This window comes from Tarenaya hassleriana, unplaced genomic scaffold (assembly GCF_000463585.1).
Source record: "Tarenaya hassleriana unplaced genomic scaffold, ASM46358v1 Cleome3, whole genome shotgun sequence".
Lineage (NCBI taxonomy): Eukaryota > Viridiplantae > Streptophyta > Magnoliopsida > Brassicales > Cleomaceae > Tarenaya > Tarenaya hassleriana.
This window is the reverse complement of record NW_010966177.1, coordinates 1,669,973-1,692,045: the sequence shown is the minus strand read 5'-3', so window position 1 is coordinate 1,692,045 and position 22,073 is coordinate 1,669,973. Positions and strand designations below refer to the sequence as shown.

Sequence of the window (22,073 nt, the reverse complement as noted above, 5' to 3'; positions counted from 1 at the left end):
TGTAGGTTGAGCTCTTCTAAAAATTAAAGTTTTTGACAGAACTAACATTTTTGATAGATTTGAACTTATCAATGTTCTGATCCCTCCAAGACTAATTATTGGGAACTCATTTACGTTAAGAAGTTCTTGATAAGAACAACAGACTGAAACAATTTAAAAGTTCCCAAATTTGCCAAACTATTGGAACATAACTCCAACCCAAAAGATAATAATTATATAAGAGTTTCAAATTTAATCATTGTGGTAGGATTCTTTATGAATTCACAGTGTTAGATGAAACTTGAAGAGATTATTTCCGGTGAATACGTACCTGTTTTTGAAAAACAGGTGCATGAAATTTCTCAAGTTTGATCGTCCTGGGCAGTGTTCTGTATGGATATACAATGTTTTCTTTGGTTTGATTTATAGACATTATTTTGTTTACACGATACATGTTATGTTTCCGAAACATGAAATTTGTGAATTTGATCGTTGTAGGCATAAAATTCTCTATACATATGCAGTGCTAGTTAACTCAGACTTATAGTGTCTTAGCGTGTCGCGCTTTCCTGTTTTGTTGCAGAAGTGAGAGTTCTGACAGCGAGCACAAGAAGCATGGCAAGCATAAGAAGGTCTGCTTGAACAAATTTTGCACATGATACTTCTCTTAAAGTTCTCAGCTAAAGGTGCCTTTCTGTTTACAGTCTAAGGGCAAGGAGCGGAGCAAGAGTCATCGCCATAAACGGCATAAGAACAGAGAGAAAGAGGTATGATACAATACAAAAATACGATATTAGAAACTGCAGTTGTTGATGGCTGGATGGTTACATGATATAGTTCAATTCGCTTGTTGATTTATATTTTCAATTGCTGTCTTTAATATCTAATCTATCCAATTCCAAGTTACTTATAATATTTTTTTGCCTGCTCTGTGGGCTCTTCGAACTTGGAGCTGGGGCTGGTGACATGATCTACTGGGGCATTGTTGATTTTTCTGGATTCTGTTTCTTGGGGGTCGGGTTTTTCATCATGGCATTGTGAGTCGTATAGAAACAGAAGGAAGATGAAGGAACCAGTGGGCCTGTTCAGCTATCTAAGGTACCAAGCCATATTAGACAAATCCAAAATCCATGGAAAGTCCATCCTCTTATCATTTTCATCCTTTTTCCCGTCGTTTTCCAGTTCTTAGGCCGTGACAAGGATGATGGCGTGCGTAGAAGTGTTGTCTCGGGCAAAAAAGTTAGTCCAGACACTCTCTCCTCCCATGAAACAATTCTCTACTTGCTCATGTATTTTTCACTACAGATTCTGTTGAAGCTCGACAAGTCCAAGGAGGACAAGGTTGCAGAGAGCAAGAGAAGTGAACTGCTCAAGTTCTTGAATGCAAGTTTTGATTAGGTTTTCGCCATGATAACAAGGTTGGAGAGAGAGCAAGAGAAAATGTAAGATACACTTCAACCTAATTCTACTAGGAAATCATGGATTAGGTTACATAAAAATGGAAAATGTTTTCAATTATATGAATATCTAATCAGCTGTTTGGTTGCCAAGGTTGTCTATTTGATCTTTGTTCCAATGTACACACTAGTGATGGAAATCTCCTCTAATAGATCCCCCATAATACAAAGTTCGGTGCTTGTCAACTGTTATGAGTGGTAAAAAAAAGCCAATGCATGTGAACTTCATGAAAGCTGAAAATGGTGAAAACTGTTATAAATGGTCAAAAAGGACAGTGTCAGCACACAACTAACTCTTCCATCCTTTTGTTGTTTCATTTACTTCTGCATTCACTTCCTTCAACGTCCAAGTGATTCAAATTTTCTCTTGGGAAATCTTACTTGTTTGAGAAGGATATAGTGCCTATTCCGAATTCCATTCTCGGCTCGAGATATCGGGATTTATATATCGGTTTTAGATCCAAAAGATTAGTCGGGCCAAAGGGTCGGATATCCTTATAAATTTTAGTAAATAAAATCTTGATTTGGATCAAATGTTGTAAGCAGGTGATTGGATTTGAAGAGTTTCCAGTTTTAATTAATGAAATAAAACTTGGGTTTGCGTTATTTGCATCCAATTTACCGAAAACACAAACAGCCATAAGGGGCCATGCATGCATCTTGTAAGAATACAAAGCACGAAGTTTGATGTCATAAATGGAGAGTGAAGTGGTGAAAAGGTTAGGGAAGAGAGAAACTTGAATGTGAAAAGTGAAAAGTGAAAAGTGAAAAGTGCTTTCCCAATTCAGAAAGTAAATTCTCATGCACACTCACCTAACTCCTCACATTTTAATGATAACTTTTCATTTCAACTAATTCATTGTACCAGAAAGAAAAACTCACATGCTGCCGATGATTACACGAAATTCAATGTTACCATTGCAGTTAATTTCCCCCCTTCAATCCTCTATTTATACCGCATTGAGATCACTCCATAACCACATCCATCAATCTCCAAAATAAAAAATACGGTGAGGCAAAAAAAAAAAAACAAGAGTGAAAAAAATGGAAGGAATAGAGCATAGGATGGTGAAAGTGAATGGCATTAACATGCACATTGCCGAGAAAGGTCCCAAGGAAGGTCCCGTGGTGCTTCTTCTCCACGGATTCCCCGACCTGTGGTACACGTGGCGCCACCAGATTGATGGGTTAGCTTCCGCTGGTTACCGGGCCGTCGCTCCTGACCTCCGTGGATACGGCGACACAGATTCGCCGGAATCTTTCTCGGAGTACACGTGTCATCACGTGGTTGGTGACTTGGTGGACCTTATCAACAGTCTTGGACAGGACCAAGTGTTCCTCGTCGGACACGACTGGGGAGCTCTTGTCGGGTGGTATCTCTGTCAGTTTCGGCCTGACAAGATTAGGGCTTACGCGTGTCTGAGTGTGCCGTTCCGCGCAAGAAACCCTAAGATCAAGCAAGTTGATGGGCTGAGAGCAGCGTTCGGAGAGTATTACTACATCTGCAGATTTCAGGTTCGTTTTCTTCTTCGATTCCATGGGCATAAATACAATGTAAGCATGTGAATATTGATGCAAACAGATCTCTTAAAAGGGTTTATGATCATTATTCTTTTACATTGTGAATTTGAAGGCACCTGGGGAAATTGAGAAAGAGATAGATTGCGTGGGGGCAAGAAGGATTCTAAGGAAGATCTTGACGAGTAAAAATCCCGGTGCGCCATTTCTGCCTAAAGTGAATCCTTTCGGGATAGATCCTGACCCTTCACGTGACCCTGCATTGCCTGCTTGGTTTTCCGAGGAGGATCTCGACTTCTACACCAGCCAGTTCGAGAAGTCGGGTTTTACCGGTGGACTGAACTATTACAGGGCCATGAATCTGTAAGTTCTTTCTTAGCCTTGAATCTGTTCAAGTTCCGTTTTCTTTTTTTTCTTTTTTTTTGTCTTGATGGAATTGAATAAACAAGAAGTTGAATCTGAATTCTTGACTTTGTTGCAGGAACTGGGAGCTGACAGCGCCGTGGACGGGAACTAGAGTCAAAGTGCCTGTGATGTTCATGGCCGGCGATTTGGACAATGTCTACACAACACCAGGAATCAGAGAGTACATCCATGACGGTGCGTTTGCTTCAGAAGTTCCCAATCTTCAGGAGGTGGTTGTAATGGAAGGTGTTGGTCACTTCCTCAATCAGGAGAAACCCCAAGAGACCACTGCTCACCTCATTGACTTCTTCGCCAAATTTCAGGACAGCAATGGAGTTTAGCTCTTGCTTATGATCGTTGTCCCTTTCATTTCTTCTACTTATCTCGTTTAGTTGATTGTTGCATCAGAACTATCATTACACATCAGTCACATGGTGAAACCCATAAAAAAGGTGGAAGCTTTGAACGCAAAACTGTGAGCAAACATCATCAATGTCTGAAACAGGATTAAGACCACAACGAGTTTTCTAACAAAATTTGGATTCGGAAACAATCAGGGAAGAACGACAATCTTATATCAAGATCAAGAGCGGACAATGCCCTAAACTTTGAATCCACGGCTCTTTCTCCTTCCTCTGGCTCTCTCAAACTTCCTTCCCTTGGACCGAACATACGGCTTTGTATGGCTGTGAGGCACACCAGGTGCTGGACCAAAGTGCTTCACCGCTTCACGAGCGTTCTTCGGTCCTCTAAGAAGAACCTGAAGGAGCATAAACTTATCCGGTAAATATACATAAGCCTTACAATCTCAGCTTGTATTGAATGGTACAAGTCAAGAACAATACCGTATTTTGACCTAAAGGAGCTCTGAGTGCAAGCTGATCAAAGGTTAAGCACTCCCCACCAGCCTTCTCGATACGAGCTCTGGCTGTCTCTGTAAACCTCAAAGCCGTAACCTTCAATGCAGGAACCTCGTAAACTCTTACGTCATCAGTCACAGTTCCAACTATTACACCAATCTGGTCTTCCTATAAGACAGGAATACATAAAGAAGCCGTTCAGAACACATAAAGCACATCTAAGGAGCTAGAGGATAGATAACAGTGGTCTGTCAAAAAAGAGGAATCTTGTGATAGATAATTGGGCAGTGCTGTTATCTTATGCCTAGACAACAGATCAGACAACATGAGGAAGTGTACCGGCAGAATACCAACTGCGGCACCTATTTAGCTAAATGAAACTTGTAATTAGATACAGGATAGTTCACAAAAGAATGTATGCAACCACTTTCAGCAAAGCTGAGGAATACAGAAGCTATTAAGCATAAGCACAGTAATTTATGGTGATGCAGTTCTCGGCTTCAAATGGTCCGCACGTATAATAACACAGACATGAAAACAAAACCGATATTCAAACACCCAGCTTTTCAAAGACATTATGGTCTTATAACAGGGGGAGGGGTTCATTGTACACTAAATGTATGGCTAATCCATAACCTCTGATCATATATGTATAAACATATGTAAAGTCTTAAGAGGTTTAGATATGGAGATTCTTATAATCGAACCTTGCCCTGCATGAATCTGACGAGCCTAGAGAGAGAAAGAGGAGCTTTGTTGACTTTGCTCATGAAAAGCCTCTTCAGTATCACCGCATTGAAGTTGCTTCCAGTTCTCCTCACCAGAAACCGGTAAAGCTGCATCATTTCAACAGATCCCAATTCTCATAAACCAATGTCCCCGACGATCTACCAAGACATTCTAGAAATTCTACCAATATAAACTCAACGATAAGGGAGAGAAAGAGCAAACAGATGGTTGGTATGTTTCTGACCTTAACAAGAAGCTTGAGGTAGACATCATCGGACTTCGGTGCTGTCCTTTTGGTCTTCTTGCTCTTACCTCCTGCGATCAAATCAATACCCTGTAACACGAACAACACAAATAAAATCAACCTCGGAAGCAATTAAACCCTAATCGATATCTCACTCGAGATCCAGCCAGCATCCCGGAAACAGAGATATCACAGTAGGTAGAAAAAACCAAGATACCATGCTTCGAAACCAAAAGACCCCGAACTATGATCGAGACAACCACCCACCAAATCAAGCTCAAAATCTGAAAACTCGACGAGAAAATGAAAACCCGGAAAATGGAGATTAAGAGAAAATGCAGAAAGAGAGAGAAAGAGCCGGAATCACCATTGCCGCGCCTGGAGTGGGGACGCCGTCGAAGCTTCTGCCGAAGAAGGGAGCTTAAAACTGAAGCTAGGGTTTAAAAATGAGATTTATAATAGAAAACCCATGCAGATTTTAGGGTTTATTTCTCCATCTACAAATTATGGGCCTTAACCCGACCCATTTTTACTTATTTAACATTTCGAAAAAAGCCCTTGGGCTTTATTTATATCGTGAAGAAGCCTGTTCGTGGCATCTTATAATTCTTATTTGGACCAACATATAAACCAAAGTGTACTTGTAATATAAATACGGAAGACATCTATGTAAATTATATTTGACAAAAAAATATAATTAATTGATTGTTATATATCGATTCGTTTTTTTTTCAAATCCAGATTAAAATTGCGTTTTGACTGATATAATCTTATTTGTATGATAAATGAGAATTTCATATTTTCCTGCTTGAATAATCTGTTGTTTGAATCATCTTTATACACTATAATATTCAGGAAAAAAAAACATTTGGAAAATCAATTTACATAAAAAAATGGGTTGACCAATAATCAACTTGTCATATGATGAGTATTTAATTTGGATATCCCAATCAAAATGAGATTATATATATAAGTTGAATTCTATTTAAAAATAAATTAATCGAATTCAAAACAAATATAACTGCAAAAATTAAATGAAAATAAAACATGTAAATTATATATTTTGAAAATAAATCAAATTCAACTTGAATAAATTCTTTATTAGACCAGAATCAACATAGAAATCGAAAAAAAAAAAGTTTTAAAACTGAATAAAAAAATCAGTACAAATGATAAGGGATATTAAAAAATAATCACAATTTATTAACAACCGGATAGGAACATGATGGGCACACATGTCCGACTCCCACACGTATGTATACTCATCATACAACCATAAAACCGAACTTTTCAAAATACGCGGTTTCTCCTCCGACAGCGAATTAAGTGAATAAAATTAAATTTTGTTTATCATAAGAAAAAAAAAATATAAGATATTTATATTATTTATTCATGTGTCTACATAGGTGGGAGACTACTTCGTTTGACTGCTTCCAATCAGATTTGTACACGTGTCATATTAGGCTAGATCCACCTCCACCATCACCACCACTATCATCAACATTACCACCACCATGACCATAGCTTGCCTTTGAAGGTTTCAAAACCCTTTTGTGCTTTTCATATTGACAACTTCCCCCACGGTTTTCAATCATTTGTAATTCATTGGATTCGTTTAAAATCAGAGGATTTCGTAAGGGAAATTTGTAAAATGATATGTTAATTAATAATTGCAATGATTATATTAAAATGACATTTCGAAGCCACATGAAAAAAAAAACAATTTTGTATTTTAAACAATGCATTTGTGGTTATGTAGGGCGAAATTGAAAATATATATGCTTTTTATTCCCCAAAATACCTTTATTTCCGGCCTTAAAAGTACACGCACAAGACATATTTGTTGTATTGTGCTGATGCTGCAGTAAAAAAATATTATTATAGGAAAAAATTCAAATAAAAAGATTAGTAAAATTTTAAGTTGATTTATGTGATCAATAACCATTTTAAAAAACAGTGCTTAAAATGAAATCCCAAATTTTCTGACGAGAAAGAGAGAGAAAGAGGACAAGCCATTTGCACCATCTGTTTTTATCTCCTCAATATTCTAAAGCTGAAACCTTTTTCTCTTATTATTATTTTTTAAATAATTTTTAAATATTTCCTTCAGATTGTTCTGCCTCTCTTATCTTTGTCCATTTGATCCACTTTCTTCCTCTGAATTTTAGACTTTTGATTTCTTCTGGGTTCTCCTTGTTTGACCCTCTATTTTGTCTCCTCTTTGTTGTTTTTTTTTCTCTCGGTTTCCCTCATTTTCTCGGGATATTCAGGGAAAGCTTTGTGATTTCTGTTCAGCTCCTCTATTTTTCGTGGTGTCCAAACACGACCCGTTGTTCCTGGGTTGTTTTTGCGCAAACCCTTGTGTTGATTCTGGATTCTGCTGTGAAAAGTTGGGATCTTTAACGAAAGGAAAACGATGATGATGACGATGGAAGGGATGATGGATAAAGGGGTGTTGGATGATATTATAAGGAGATTGTTGGAAGGAAAAGGAGGGAAACAAGTTCAGCTATCGGAAAGCGAGATCCGTCAACTATGTGTTAACGCCCGACAGATCTTCCTCTCTCAGCCCAATCTTCTCGAGCTTCATGCCCCCGTTCGGATCTGTGGTCTCTCTCTCTCTCCCCTTTTCTCTCTATCTCTATGTGATAACGATGATGGTGGTGGTGATGTGGGTTTGAAGCTGTTGCGTGATTGATTGTGAAAGATGACCAGTTTGATATGTTCGACAAGATGGGGAAAACTGTGCTGATTAGGGTTTTTATCCCTGTGGACATGTAATGGATGAATGTTTCAGCATCTTGGTGCGTGAATTTGCCCGTCTAATTGGCATTAGGATCATTTAAACGCCTCTCTTTCTGACGTTTCTCCAAAATCTATAAATGGCATTAGATTTCCTCCCAATGCTTCAAATTGGGTTTCCTTGTTGGTAATGCAGGACCGTAACTTTTGCCTTTAGATGTTATGTCAGAACTCTGAAGAAAAAAGTTTTGAATTTGAGGGATTTAGGTTTTGGATAAAGTTCTGGTATATGTGCACATGAATGTGCTCAGATTTTGGTTTATGCATACGTTCATTGTCATTTGCCCTTACGTTTCGTTTGATCATAATCTCCAACAGGTGATATTCACGGACAATACCAAGACCTTCTGAGACTATTCGAATATGGAGGCTATCCTCCATCAGCAAACTATCTCTTCCTCGGCGATTATGTGGACAGAGGCAAGCAAAGCCTTGAGACAATATGTTTGCTCTTGGCCTACAAGATCCGGTACCCGTCAAAGATCTATCTCTTGAGAGGAAACCACGAGGATGCCAAGATCAACAGGATTTATGGGTTCTACGATGAATGCAAACGAAGATTCAATGTACGCCTTTGGAAGATATTCACCGACTGCTTCAACTGTTTGCCAGTAGCCGCCCTTATCGACAACAAGATCCTATGTATGCATGGAGGGTTGTCACCAGAATTGGAAAAGTTGGGGCAGATAAGGGAGATCCAAAGGCCTACAGAGATTCCAGACAACGGTCTTCTCTGTGATCTACTTTGGTCTGATCCTGATCCTAAGATCGAAGGCTGGGCTGATAGTGATCGAGGCATCTCTTGCACGTTTGGAGCCAATAAAGTTGCAGAATTTTTGGATAAGAATGATCTTGACCTCATTTGCAGAGGCCATCAGGTAAAACCAAATTCCTGGAGATATCAAAGTAAACCATTCATATTAGCTTTGCATAAATTTCATTTCATATTAGCATACCTCTCAATCTTTTGGTGTAATTCAGATTGTATGAATTTTGATATAAAGCAAGAGACTTTTTAGGTAATGAACAACTATTCATTGATCACCGCTGGTACAAATGATTATTATGACAACTTCAGGTGGTGGAAGACGGATACGAGTTTTTCGCGAAAAGGAGATTAGTCACTATATTTTCGGCTCCTAACTATGGTGGAGAGTTTGACAATGCCGGTGCGTTATTGAGTGTGGACGAGTCTCTTGTTTGCTCCTTTGAGATTCTGAAACCCGCCCCAGCTTCAAGCAGCAGTGGAGTGACTCTCAAGAAGGTTTGTTTCTATCTTAATACTAAAGATTATACCCCTATTGTTTATCTTTAGTGATAGCTAGCCAAAGAAAGTAAATTTTGAACCTTTTCAAACTTTTGAGGCCGAACCCTGAATTTCAATCCAGAAATATGACCATTATCATCATCATCAGAATCTTCTGGTTTAAGATCTTCCCTTCTCGTTAATATGGGCTACAATATCCAGAAACATTTCTGTTAAACTCAAGTTTTTTTTTTGGAAAAGCTGAACTCTTTGGACCCTGCAACAGAGTTCTGAACTTCAGTTCCGAAATCTGAATAGGAAAGTTAGAAGAATTAGGCAGGAGGATCATGACAATGCGCTGTTCTGTTTTGCTTGTCTCTGCAGATCTAACTTCGATTTTCTTGACGGATTTTGTTTGTATCAGGTACCCAAAATGGGAAAGTCATGAAAGTCATAGGCTTTTCTCTTGAGATCTGTACTGTACCACAGCTCAAGGTAGACATGAAATTAAGACAGCCAGTTTCCTCTGTTTATGTCTCTTCAGTTATTGGTGATTGCAATGAAGAACACAAAGGCTACTTAGTCATCAGAGAAGACACATGTAAAAAGAGAGAGAGGACAAGGCAAAATCAGTTTTTTCTTTTTCTGTGTATATATGCAGAAAGAAAGATCTCTCTTCTGCTTCTGGAGATAACCTATCTCCTTTAGTCTGTTTCTTTTCTCTTTGTGCCTTATTCAGCAAAACCCTTTCGCATTATCATGAAAATTACCACGTTTCTCATCGTTCACTGAATCTTTTAGTTACTGAATCTTTTGTCTCAATGACAGATCCAACCATGATTCATGAACAAATAAACATGGATTTAAAAAAAAAAAGCAGGAACAAACACATGTTCTTGTCAGGAATCAGTGTTGTATTGGCGAAATTTTCAGTTTTTTAGTACATTTGAAATGGCTGGGGATCATTACCGGGCACTTGTCCTGCGGTAGAGATGGAAAGCCCAGACCTTTTCTACATCAGAGAACAGAATTACAGAACTAAGATGATGTAAGTAACAGATAAAGACAGTTTTTGGCTTCAAATACATGTTAATCATGAGGCAAAAAAAAGATAGCATAATGCAGCTATAGGAATAGGATTTAACATCATTGATAGTTAGCAGCCTTTAACAACTGACTGGGAAAAGCAAAATTGCAATGTAGAAGGCAAATGCATTGGTCAAGGCATTATTGTAATTTTTACCATCAAAATTGAACTAGATTCATTTAGATTAAGAAGACAACCGGAAAAAACGTTTTAACAGCAAGATTCTGATCACCAACGTATGAACCCAAAACCGAGAAATTCAATTCAACATCGGGTTTCTTTCATCTTCAGAACAACCAGAACAGAACCCCAAAAAAAGACAATGGCTTCGATAAGCTTTGTTTGTCACTAGAGCAACTTAACACCAGCTTCTCTGATCGAATCAATGACCGCCTTGACCTTACCGTGATACCTCTGATCTCTATTCAAGTTTATGGAAACAGCTGGAATACCTTTCATCAGAAGGCGTTCTCCGAGGATTTTCCCTATCTTTGCAGCAGCGGCCACGTCCCGTGTGGATTCCATGCCTCCCCTCAGGGCTTTCTCCTGTGAGCTCGCCGAAAAAGCCACTGTGGCAGTCGGCGAATGCATGACTTGGGCATGAACAAACTTGTTTGTGAAATGCATTTTAAGCATGTAGGGTTTGAGGAAATTGACCAACGGCAATGGTCTTACTGGTGGTGGAATCACCATTTCTGTCTCTGCAAGAAGAAAGAAAACAACACAAGCAAGGACAACGTGTAACAACATCAGAGTTCGAAGGGAATACCGATTTCACTAACCCTCAGAAGTTGATGTCCAGGATTAGAGGTTGATTAAAATCTCATCTCACAATCCATTATCCATACATTCACAGTCACCCATTTCACATGAAGTAACATGATCTATATCATCTCTGAATCTCTGACTAGGTATGAAAAATTGAATGTAAATGCATCCCCCTGAATAGATAATTTGAAGACAATGGCAAATTTTAACAAACCCATTATCGAAAGGTTTGCAGGTTCCACAGAGAGTGCGAAGACAAATCCGGTGAAAATATCACGTGAAATTATGATTTTTAGAACAAATGGCAATGTCATCCACGCTAATCGTTGATCAGACATATCTCTCCGAGGATTTTCAAATTTCTATGTCCGAAACCCAAAACCAAAAACATATAATCTAAACTTTCGTCCCTTCGTCTCTAAAGCAAAAGCGTTTCACTTCTTTCAGGCATTTCATCGAACGGCTGGCGCGCCAAAACTAAAACTTGGAGATCAGGTGTCCGACATAAGTCCAGCGAACCCGAGTACGAAAAGTGCAGCAGAATTGAGATGCAAATGATCCCTCAAAAACAAATGAAATAGAAAATAAAGTATCCCATTCAGAAAAAATATGGAGAATTTCCAATACAATTGATCAGATTATCAGCCTACATTTATGGGATGGCACAATCAAAGTCCCTCACTTCAAGGCAGAAAAAGTAAAACACAAAGAAACAACTTCGAGGAAAGATAGAGACAATGACATTTGGAAATTTAGCTTACCACTCTGACAATCTGATTAGATGCGAGGGAGAAGACGAGTTCGGGAAGATTTCCGTCGTCGACTTGTCGTCGCCGCCGTCGTCTATGGAGCGACGTAGCAAACCAGGGGTTGTCTCCACATGAACAATATGTGGGCTTCACTTGGCCCATGGGCTTCAAATAAAATTAACTATCTATGAAAAGTTATTGGATATTTTTTCTAGAATGGGAAAAAATGTTATTTTATATTATTTTAAAATCTTTATCGATATTACAATTATCTATATTAATATTTAATGTTATTTATAACAAATTTATATTCAAAGTTGTAAAATTTAAATTCAAAATTAAATTTTAATATTTTTATCATAAAATAACTAAATTTTTATCTTTTGAAACTCCACATTAAATATAATAATTTGATGTACTATTGTGGTTGTTATTATTGTTATTATTACGTGTCACCGCAATTTTTGTTTAAAATTTATTTGTATACAGTTTTCCCTTATTCGTATTATTCATTTTACGGCCATATATATATATATATATAAAGTTAGAATTAATGTTGTCTCTGGACAGCAATCTATATATATTGCATATGCATATAAATATGTATATGTATCATGCAAGACATTTTGAATTTAGCTACCTCCTTTTGGCTTTATTGAGTACGAGACGGAATATACTTGTAATATAAATATTATTTTATGGTGTTTCTTTTAGTGTTAAATTTGTTTTCCATTACTATTATTGATTTTTGTTTGTTTGTTTGGTTGTGGGTGTGGGTGTTGGTCAGAAACAGACAGAAGAGAACAGGAGTTGATGGCAGAGGAAAAGAAAGAATCCCCCGCTTTCTCAGGCCCAAAGTATCCAACTTTGCTTCACCAACCTTCCCTTTCACTGTCATCAATGTACTCTTCCCCTCTCTCTCTCTCTCTCTCTCTCTCTCTCTCTCTCTCTCTCTCTCTCCACCTCTACATACACACATATATACATGCATGCACATAGACACATATGTATGCACATGAAATACCCCATATACATGCAAGGGTATTTTCTTTTGTACGTTTGAGCTGGTCTACAATATCTTGTTTCATTTTATCTGAATGATTATTTTTAGACAAATGGTGTAATTTAGCAACTAAAGACAACACCATAGTACTTAGTTACAGTTTGATTTGATGTATAAACAAAATAGGAATTATATATGTATTCATACACACATATACATATAGACATCATATATGTGTATGTATCAATATGCATACGGGCACACTATATCGATTAGGAGTTGTAATGTACACGACAAGAACCCATGTTTCAAAACTATACACACGAAATATTTAGTTAGTTCAAAACCCAACATATAGAAGTTAGAAACGTATACGTATATATATACACGTATACATATATAGCCATCAGCTTGGAAAAATATATATTCAACATCCTCAAATAATTGGATGTATACACACACACACACATATATATATATATTAAAGCAATACGATTAACATAATAGAAACGCCATCGGATATATGCACGAGACCAAAAAGAGAAATAAAATGGAGACAAATTACCTTTAATTAATCAATGTGGGAGTATATATATTCGACCGAGAATTGAACTTGAAGGCATAGGCAATGGAACGATGGCAGAAACCAAAAGGGCGAGAGACACATGTTGGAGAAGAAGAACACGTGCGAACAAGAACAGATAACAGATCTCGTAGAATTCGCACGTGCCCTGCTTCTCCAGCAAGAGTTACTCGCCTGTATATAACATCTTCGTAGTACTTGTTCCGTTACTGTTAACTATACATATTATAGATACACACAAAAATGCACGTTCATATGTATATATACGTAGATATGTGTGTATTTGTATGAGATCACACATGCATGTATATATATATGCATATGGGAGAATTTGATAACTTGTATATATATGTATGTACCAAGGATGAGGATGAGGGGGCAAGATAGTTCTGCTGCCTCATTTCTGTATATATAGTGGCTGTCTGTAGGGGTGTTTGGTGAAAGGGGGCAAAAGTGATATACATACATATATATATATATATATATATAGATATATAAATGTACATAAGAAAATTCAAAACAAAATGGAAAAGGCGAATTAAAGGCATTGAGTATTGGAGTGGAAATTCTTTAAATGTGGATAAGAAGTAAAATGCAATCATATCAGCAAGTCTCTCAATTAATAATGCTCTCAGTTCTTCAATTTTTTTCAACATATATACATATATTATTAGACAGTTAAAATTGGACTGCGTAAAACAAGATTTGACCTTTGACTTTGACAATGGGTATCAGAAAAAAGATTTTGTTAATATAAATGTTATTTATATTGGGTAACTTGTAACAATAATATTATTACGTAATATATTAATTAAAAAATGTCCCGATGAGCAAAATGTATGTATAATGCTATAGACCTACGGTTGTCTTGTGTTGGGACAGTTTATGTCTACTCCTACGTGCCACCGAATCCAAGCGACCGTCTTAACTCTTCCATCCGAATTTAACTCCGCAGTGACGTCATCTCATCATTATACATTTGAGTGTATAGTCTATATATTTTTACGTAGATTTTTAAAATATAATATCTATTGGATTCATGTATTACTATAACCTTATATGTATTATTATACCAAGTTTCGAATGGCAATGAAATGTTAAATTTTCAATGAATAAGATGAAATATTTGTTAAGATAACTTTTTAAAAAAAAAATATTTTTAAGCAGAACATCATTCGATGATTTGATACCTAGTTATTATTGTAGAGAGATGAAATATAATAGCTTGTAAAAAAGAAAAAGAAATAAAAAAATCCCACGAATAATCATGGCATCTTATTCAATTAAATTCCATAAAATAAATACACGGTGCCAATAATAATAGTAATAAGATATAACCTTTAGTTTCAAGTAATATATACGAACATTATCATAGTATGGAAAATACTTCATAATAGTATATTATATTGTGTATTTTTCCTTTTAGAAATAATATTAATGTATCAAGAGATAACATAGGTGAGTGTGTGTGTGAAAGAGAAAAGGAGGAGTATGGAGAGGAGAAGTGAAAGGAGAAGCTGTGAGAATGATGGATTTGAGAGAGAGAGAGAGAGAGAGAGAGAGGGTTGCGTGTTCGACGCGAGTTTTTATCTCTCTCTCTCCATCCACCACGGGAGGGAGGATGCAGAGTTCCAATGTGGATGTGATTCTTTCTTTTTCACCCCCAAACACTTTTATCTCCGAGTAATAAAACAATGAACCCTCCATATATATATATATATAATATCATCCAAATATATTTTTACATATTCTTTTATGGATGACAATTTAATTGAGATGATATCAATGTGAGATGTTGATACCACATGAGTTAGGCAAGTTTCACATTGAAAACTTTTTATATATATAAAAAATGTTCCATGTAAAATATATTTACATAATATATATATATATATATATATATGTATGATGGGTGTGTTTGTGGTGCAGGACACTGGCTGTGGTGGGTACAGTGAGATAGGAGTGAGATGTCGTAGCAAAACCCCCATATTTTCTGGTGGGGTTTTCCCCCTTCTGACATGATGGCTCTGCCATTTCTTGCCAAACCACCACTCCTCTCAGCATCTCTCTCTCGATCCACGCCACTGTTTTTCTTTTTAATGACAATAATATGAATTCAAACGGACAAATAATACATCATCGCTATTTTAGGCCAAATTCATTAAATGCGGCTAAATCCAGGGACTGTCATGCAATTCTTGATTGTTTCGAGCAGTTTTTCTTTAAAGGCACGCACGCTCAATAGAATTAGCTCACGCGCTTGATATGCACATTAGACGGAAAACAGCGGATTTCGATGGACTATAGTCCGGACGATTGGCGTCCGTGAGTTCCACGCGCCGTACATGCGCGTGAGTTTTGTTTCTCCTCGCGATTAAATAATTGGGCTTCGACTCTAATTTAATCTATAGTAAAAGCCCAGTAAAACTTACGGCCCACAGGTTTACGATAACATGTTTTTATATATATATAACTATTCGAGTTAATAATATGTAAACAAATTATTCATTTAAATAAATAAATTACCTTTCTGTTTTTCCACCCATATTTACCTTCCCACCAGAATTTAGATTTCCTAACGAAGATTGTATTATTATCTATTTAATATTTATAGGTGTTAATTTAATAAATTATAAACTCAACTCAACTAATAATTTCTACAATTATTAAAAAAAATCACTATACAAAGCCTTTCCCTTTTTCTTTAAGAACATTTTTTTTTTGTTGCAAATATAAACAAATCTTACCTTGCAGAATATTTCTCTCAAGAGACTGCTCCTAGAACTCGAGCAATGTTTTAAACAAACAAAATCAATATAAAGTGGAGTTCAACAGCGAAAGAGAGAAGATTTAAACCAAACTTTAAGATTCTAGCACAAGAGTTGGTGACGACCAAAGAGAGGAGCATCGACCAGAAAACACAGAAACAGAGAGTATATTAGTGTTCTAAAACTGAACTGGTGGCTCAAGGGGGCATTGTTTTAATCTTCTTCTTCTCCTTCGTTCTCTGCAATGTTGAAGTACCTCAGCTCATAGACGTTCCTGTCCTTGTTCGAAGCTATCACACGAAGCCAATCCCTCACGTTGTGCTTCTTCAGGTACTTCTTTGTCAAGTACTTGAGATACCTAAACTCAGAAATGGCATATATAGGGAATTATTATATGTCAGATATCAGAACCCAGAAGCAGAAAGTGTCCTGAATCCAAGATTTGTATGATATTACTCCATATGAAATAGTAATACAATCTCAGTGACACCCACATCAAGTTTCAGTCCAATGAGACGAACCCAAAAAATATATATATATCTAGAAATCCCGAATCATCACAAAATTCCAACGGTGCACTGAAACACATTGTGAAATTGGCTGGTAAAAGCTTAGGGAACTTGTAACTTGATGGAGTTGGATGTTGTTTATAATATAGCTGTTGTGTATTGTGTAAAATAAGCCAAACCCGAAAATGGTACAAAGACAATACCTCTTGGAGAACTGGCTGTCAGAAGTGACAGTGATCTTGTTCTTGTCACGGGTGATGGTGACAGTATCACCGAGGGCGCCGGCCTTACCCCCCACCTTGATCCTCTCCTGAAGAAACTTCTCAAGCGAAGCAATCTCCATGATTTTGTCCTCGACTGGCTTCGAGCAGTCGATGGTGAAGGACACATTCTTCTTCTTCCCCTTGGGAGCAACTGCACCACCTCGACTCATTTTCTTAACCTTCCTCTGCAACACAAAGAAATGAGAACATGGTTATACACAGAGGGGCATGTGTATGCACACTGGGAAATATACACATTCCTGTCTGTAAGATTGTTCCGTATTTAATGTCGCATATTAATGCAGGGAACAGATTCGACATGAATACAAGGTTCCTCATGTTTTACAAATGAAGCATACAAGAACATTCAGACTACTAGGACCGCTCAAGTTAACTGAAGCACTAAAAACACGGAAAATTCTTTAATCTAAATCATAAATAGATCAAATACAAGACGGTAAAATGGTAAGAACATGCTTCCAGAGGAAAAACAAAATCTCTCTTTCATAAAGCACGGGAAATATATGTGAGACTTGTTTCTCAATCTTCCAAGACGATACTTTTGCCTCACTTCATCAATTATACACCAACAACGAAAAAGCAGCTAAAACAGGAACGAAAATCAGCTGTTTGGATCCCAAGAAAATTCAGAAGCAGAGAGGATGGACACCGAATTCGTTCGTTTACACTGCGCCCTCAAATCTCAGAGAATAACCATCGAATCCGATGCGAAAGTATAGGAACACCCACGAAAGATACAAGAACAGAGTACCTGAAGCTGCGGGGAGAAACCCTAGAAGATGTGCCTGAAGAAAGAAGCGGCGTCCCAAAGCTGGAAGAGGAGAAGAAAATGTCTAGGGTTTTATTACGCATTTAAATTTTAAAGTGTACTTGCAATCTCTTCCTTTTTTCCATTTTATTTTTCTTGAAAAATGACAACAACGCCCGTAGTATTATTTAAATTACGCATTAACCCCATAAGTTTCTATTAAAACCAGACCAACCTTGTCTCTTGCCTTTATTTTAATTTGCTGGCTCCAAATTACCGGTTTCCTTTGTAAAGGAAGCACCATAAAATGCAAATACTAGTTGTCATCGAAATGCTTGGAGTATTTGTAGATTATACAACCAAGTCTTTTATAAAATGCAGATGCTTTTCACATGTGATGTTTTGGAGTGCCATGTAAAATGCTGATATATGGTTGCAATCGGTGATGAATGCAACAAATTAGAAATTATTTTGACACAAAAATCTGTATAGATGGGTACATATACACATCGATACAATCATATCATGAGCAAATCGGGCATATATAAGGGGTATTAACTCATTAAAAGACAATATGAGCATATGATTTGCTCTTACAAGTTGCAAAGTGCAGTAACAAATAACCCAATATAACCCATCTAGTAAACGATTAAAGAATCGAATTGGTTACTATAAAGACGAAACCTTTCTCTTATTTTCTGTAACAATCATGAAATTTTCGCCAGAGGGCTAACAAAAACTTCACTGGCCAGCTTTGTGAGACTAGTGGCTTCTGATTTAGGATTCAGGGTTTCAGTCCTTGTGAGACAAGTTATCCTGCGGCAGAAACTTGGGGTAGCGGTCCTTACCACCGGTTTTGTGGTCGTAGTATTCAACTGCGGCTGCTCCAGCCAGGGCAGCCAACGTCAGCGCCTGAGCGTGCAACCTGAGAAGAACCCATTAAGAAATTTGTGAGGTATGATGATGATGATGATCATACATTGGATAACGATAAGAGTGACGTGAAAAGAACCCAAGAAAGAAAACGGTTAATTTTATCACGACTGATTGCAGTTTCTACCCTCCCCAACAAGTCCATAGAGCTGAAACTCTAAACATACATTATAGTTGTTCCAGTTCCACAATATATATGTACATACACTGATACTCACACACACACGAAAGGAACATTTCATATGTTGGTCAAATACATGGGAATGGGCAGGAGTATGCATGATGGAAGCTGGAGTTGCTGGTTGGAGCAGTATATGCAAGCATTTGGATAGTGAATTGCGGTTCAAGATGATTGGATGCCCATAATAAAATTATATGTTTAGACATGTAAGAGCAAAAACGCTAAAGCGGATCTATACGGCTTCCTTCCATGGAAACTATAAATAACAAGAGCTTATAACTTTGATTAAACAGGGCAATTTATTAAAAAAAATGACTGGAAATTGGCTGCAAGAATGAGAAAACACAAAAGTTGCACCACTTCTTTCTAGTTTCTAAGATACCTTAATACATTCAGCAAAATCCATGCTTCATCACAAGATTCACAACAAAGATTGTGTGTCGGGCAGGAAATGAGCATTTAGAACATCTAATATCACTATAGTATTGACCAAGGACAAGAAACAATAAATTCGAATGCTTTAGAGATGAACACACGATGGCATTACATTCCTAATCCTTTTTGTTTTATGGTTATAGAGAACAGAGAATAAAAATTTCTTCAATGCAGATTTCTTGACCATTTAGAGATCAAAAGAATCTGAGCTTCTCACATGGGATCATAATATTAACAAATATCCAAATCTTGAACCATCAAACACCATCTGGTGAGAGATCAAAACTATAAACTCGATTAGGAAATTCAGGAACTTTGATTATATAGATAGCTTACCTAGCGTGGATGATCTTGACACTGGTTTTCATGGCGGGCTGAGACCAGTTATAGGCGATTGAACCCGTGATGCCACTAAGCCATAAACACCCTGCACAGGATCGAGTCCGTACAAAAGAGATCAGAATTAGCACAAAACCACCACATGATTTCATAAAACAAACGCAATACGCATCCTCATCTCGCATGTCACCAACCTTCAAATCACAAAGAAGAGAAAAACTTGAACACGCAAAAACCCTAAAAGAATGATCAAACCCAGATAACCAATCTCGGAAAAAACACCAAAATCCTAACTAAGATGAATCATAACGAAACAAAACATAAGGGAAGATATAACCAAATCACAGCCCAAAGAGGCGACTCGAGATCCGGATCAAACCCAACATTGAACAAATGAGAAAACATAAATCACATGAAGAAGTGATTCGCGTTATCTTACGGCAAAACCACCCACGGGAATTCGAAGGACGAACAAACGAGGGGAAAAAGAGAAGGAGAGGGCAATTACCGACGGTACGAAGCTTGTGCTCGGAGACCCATGCTCTGATTTCCTCAAATTTGGTCTTTGATTCCGCCATTGCTTGCAAATAAAATTTCTAAAAAGATCGACACAGAGAGAACGAGAGGTCTCAGGACGGCCCCCTTTTAAAGCGCCCGAGACGGAGAGATTGCGTGAGCAAGGGAAGAGAAACCCAATTTGCTAACTTGCGCCTCAACGCTGAATTCCTTCCTCGCTGTCCTGTCTCTATGAATTTTCAATTTCCCTCTGATTCTTTCTATAATTTAATTTAATTTAATTTATTTTATTTTTCATCTTGACTGGGGTCTCAGGTAAAAACCAAAGGGCAAATACCGGCGGCGACAAAACAAACTGCTTCATCGAAACCACTGTTTTTTTTCAAGCCAGTTTTGAAAATTATTCCCCACGACTCAAACGCCATTGTTGATCAATTAGCATAAATAAAATCATTTTTTTAATTTAGGGTACTTTTGACTTCTGAATTCACCTTCAAAGGTCAGAGAAATCTCGATCCACACGTGTACATGTGCATGCAAATTGGATGGGGGTGAATCGACGAGTGACTTCAAATGCATCTGGACACTAAACTACTTCTAAAACCAAACAAAAGGATCCAAATTTTCAAAGATGCCATAAACCAAGGGAGAAAAAGCACGAAGCTTTATGACACGGAAACGATCCAAACACAAACTTCATCGGAGAAAAGGAGTTTGGAGAGAGGGTTTGATATCCACTTTGACACCCTCTCTTACCCACAGTTTAACCGAATGTTCCATGACCCACCTCCGACCCCTTACCCGTCCCGCGCCCTGACTAGCTCGAGCATGGCCGTGGCTGCAGCCACCGCTAGGGACAGGATTCAGAGACCGAGGACACGGAGGCAGGGCCAGTCACAGCCTCTCCAAAGCATTACATACCATTGTTCTGTTTTTTTTTTGAGTTTCTCAACCATCACATAACTTGGGGGGGCAGTTTTCGGGTCTCAAATCATATACCAATGTTTCTCTGTTTAAGAGTTTCAGGACCATAACCGGGGAAAGGTCCGTTTCTACGATGACCCTCCTCCATGTCTCTGGTGGAAGCTTCCGGATCCTTCCGGAAATGCGGATGTCCAACGGGACGACGAGTCTCTGTCGATCTGGTTCCCCGACACCACTGGCTGGGTTGGCTGCAGAAACTGATCTCTCTCCCATATGTTAAACCTTATGAACCCGCCACCGGCACCTGCTTGATCTGATGAAGAAGCCACCGATCCCATCCCGGAAGATATTCCTCTTGAGGATCTCCGGCCAGATGGGTAAGCCGGTGGTGCCCTGGAAACAGCCGGTGGCTCACTCGGGTGTGGGTGCGACTGAGCCGGTGACTGCTGGTAGTAAGCTTGAAGGGCTTGTACTCTGTCTCGGTTCCTAGCGCTGCTCCCTGGATAAGGTGGAGCCCTCGGTGCAGCTGCTGAGCTCCCGGCTCTCCCACCAGAGCTGCAAAACCATCAATCCTCATTCATAGTGTTTTGAACCAAATTAAAATGTCTGTTCATGAAATCAAGAATGTTTCCAGCTCAATGAGTCTTCTTCTAGGATCATCCTTCACAAGATTCCGAAGAGTTCTACAACTTGTAATACGCTCTTTTAGTACGCTCTTCAAATATCAAGCAGCATCATTTTCGTAAGCACTAAGTAAACTATATCTGTAAAATGATTTAGGTTAAGCATAGAAAACCACCATACTTTGACAAATCCAACGTTTGGTTATGCTTCGATCCAAAGCGTGTAATTTGTGTTTTTGGGTAAAGTTAAAAAAGACATTATTACCTGTGACCAAGAAAGGGACGCATATAATGAGGCGGCCTGGGCCTGTTCACATCAGAGCTCGTCCGTGAAGTCCTCGGAGCCACCTGTGAAGCTGTCGGCTGAGGCGGGGCGCCAATAT

At 38.0% G+C, this 22,073-nt stretch overlaps 8 protein-coding genes across 9 annotated transcripts in view; 3 read left to right on the top strand and 5 right to left on the bottom strand.

The window, feature by feature from the left end:
- The window catches only part of LOC104818730 (protein PXR1-like), a 2,538-nt gene extending 922 nt beyond the window's left edge, over positions 1-1,616 (top strand). The window contains exons 2-6 of the mRNA XM_010548436.1: positions 563-611; positions 684-746; positions 1,030-1,077; positions 1,162-1,218; positions 1,285-1,616. Of these exons, the coding sequence (XP_010546738.1) occupies positions 563-611; positions 684-746; positions 1,030-1,077; positions 1,162-1,218; positions 1,285-1,377 (310 nt within the window). The 3' untranslated portion in view covers positions 1,378-1,616. The remainder of the gene's footprint in view (positions 1-562; positions 612-683; positions 747-1,029; positions 1,078-1,161; positions 1,219-1,284) is intronic.
- Positions 1,617-2,429: 813 nt separating this feature from the next.
- LOC104818729 (bifunctional epoxide hydrolase 2) lies at positions 2,430-3,825 on the top strand. The gene is made up of 3 exons (XM_010548435.1): positions 2,430-2,951; positions 3,070-3,317; positions 3,436-3,825. Exons 1-3 carry the CDS (start codon positions 2,481-2,483, stop codon positions 3,698-3,700), a joined length of 984 nt encoding a protein of 327 aa, XP_010546737.1. The 5' UTR covers positions 2,430-2,480; the 3' UTR covers positions 3,701-3,825.
- Positions 3,826-3,835: 10 nt separating this feature from the next.
- Positions 3,836-5,670, bottom strand: LOC104818728 (60S ribosomal protein L18-3). Its single transcript, XM_010548434.2, has 5 exons — positions 5,560-5,670; positions 5,193-5,282; positions 4,927-5,055; positions 4,205-4,387; positions 3,836-4,119 (listed from the first exon to the last, which is right to left on the bottom strand). Exons 1-5 carry the CDS (start codon positions 5,560-5,562, stop codon positions 3,961-3,963), a joined length of 564 nt encoding a protein of 187 aa, XP_010546736.1. The 5' UTR covers positions 5,563-5,670; the 3' UTR covers positions 3,836-3,960.
- Positions 5,671-7,189: 1,519 nt separating this feature from the next.
- LOC104818727 (serine/threonine-protein phosphatase PP1) lies at positions 7,190-10,028 on the top strand. Of its 2 annotated transcripts, none has more exons than XM_010548432.2 (4): positions 7,190-7,801; positions 8,313-8,872; positions 9,073-9,258; positions 9,665-10,028. In XM_010548432.2, the coding sequence occupies exons 1-4, from the start codon at positions 7,609-7,611 to the stop codon at positions 9,686-9,688; spliced, it is 963 nt and encodes a 320-aa protein (XP_010546734.1). In that variant the 5' UTR covers positions 7,190-7,608; the 3' UTR covers positions 9,689-10,028. The 2 variants fall into 2 exon arrangements, with proteins under 2 accessions (XP_010546734.1, XP_010546735.1); XM_010548433.1 differs by lacking the exon at positions 7,190-7,801 and adding an exon at positions 7,816-7,996.
- A 463-nt stretch (positions 10,029-10,491) lies between these two features.
- On the bottom strand, positions 10,492-11,980 carry LOC104818726 (50S ribosomal protein L18). Its single transcript, XM_010548431.2, has 2 exons — positions 11,857-11,980; positions 10,492-11,028 (listed from the first exon to the last, which is right to left on the bottom strand). Exon 2 carries the CDS (start codon positions 11,018-11,020, stop codon positions 10,676-10,678), a length of 345 nt encoding a protein of 114 aa, XP_010546733.1. The 5' UTR covers positions 11,021-11,028; positions 11,857-11,980; the 3' UTR covers positions 10,492-10,675.
- Positions 11,981-16,173: 4,193 nt separating this feature from the next.
- Positions 16,174-17,851, bottom strand: LOC104818725 (60S ribosomal protein L22-2). Its single transcript, XM_010548430.1, has 3 exons — positions 17,743-17,851; positions 16,911-17,155; positions 16,174-16,556 (listed from the first exon to the last, which is right to left on the bottom strand). Exons 2-3 carry the CDS (start codon positions 17,138-17,140, stop codon positions 16,412-16,414), a joined length of 375 nt encoding a protein of 124 aa, XP_010546732.1. The 5' UTR covers positions 17,141-17,155; positions 17,743-17,851; the 3' UTR covers positions 16,174-16,411.
- A 403-nt stretch (positions 17,852-18,254) lies between these two features.
- On the bottom strand, positions 18,255-20,363 carry LOC104818724. Its single transcript, XM_010548428.2, has 3 exons — positions 20,136-20,363; positions 19,625-19,715; positions 18,255-18,664 (listed from the first exon to the last, which is right to left on the bottom strand). The coding sequence occupies exons 1-3, from the start codon at positions 20,203-20,205 to the stop codon at positions 18,532-18,534; spliced, it is 294 nt and encodes a 97-aa protein (XP_010546730.1). The 5' UTR covers positions 20,206-20,363; the 3' UTR covers positions 18,255-18,531.
- Positions 20,364-20,790: 427 nt separating this feature from the next.
- The window catches only part of LOC104818723, a 4,018-nt gene continuing 2,735 nt past the window's right edge, over positions 20,791-22,073 (bottom strand). The window contains exons 6-7 of the mRNA XM_010548427.2: positions 21,956-22,063; positions 20,791-21,622 (exon numbers count right to left, since the gene is read on the bottom strand). Coding sequence (XP_010546729.1) covers positions 21,196-21,622; positions 21,956-22,063 — 535 coding nt within the window. The 3' untranslated portion in view covers positions 20,791-21,195. The remainder of the gene's footprint in view (positions 21,623-21,955; positions 22,064-22,073) is intronic.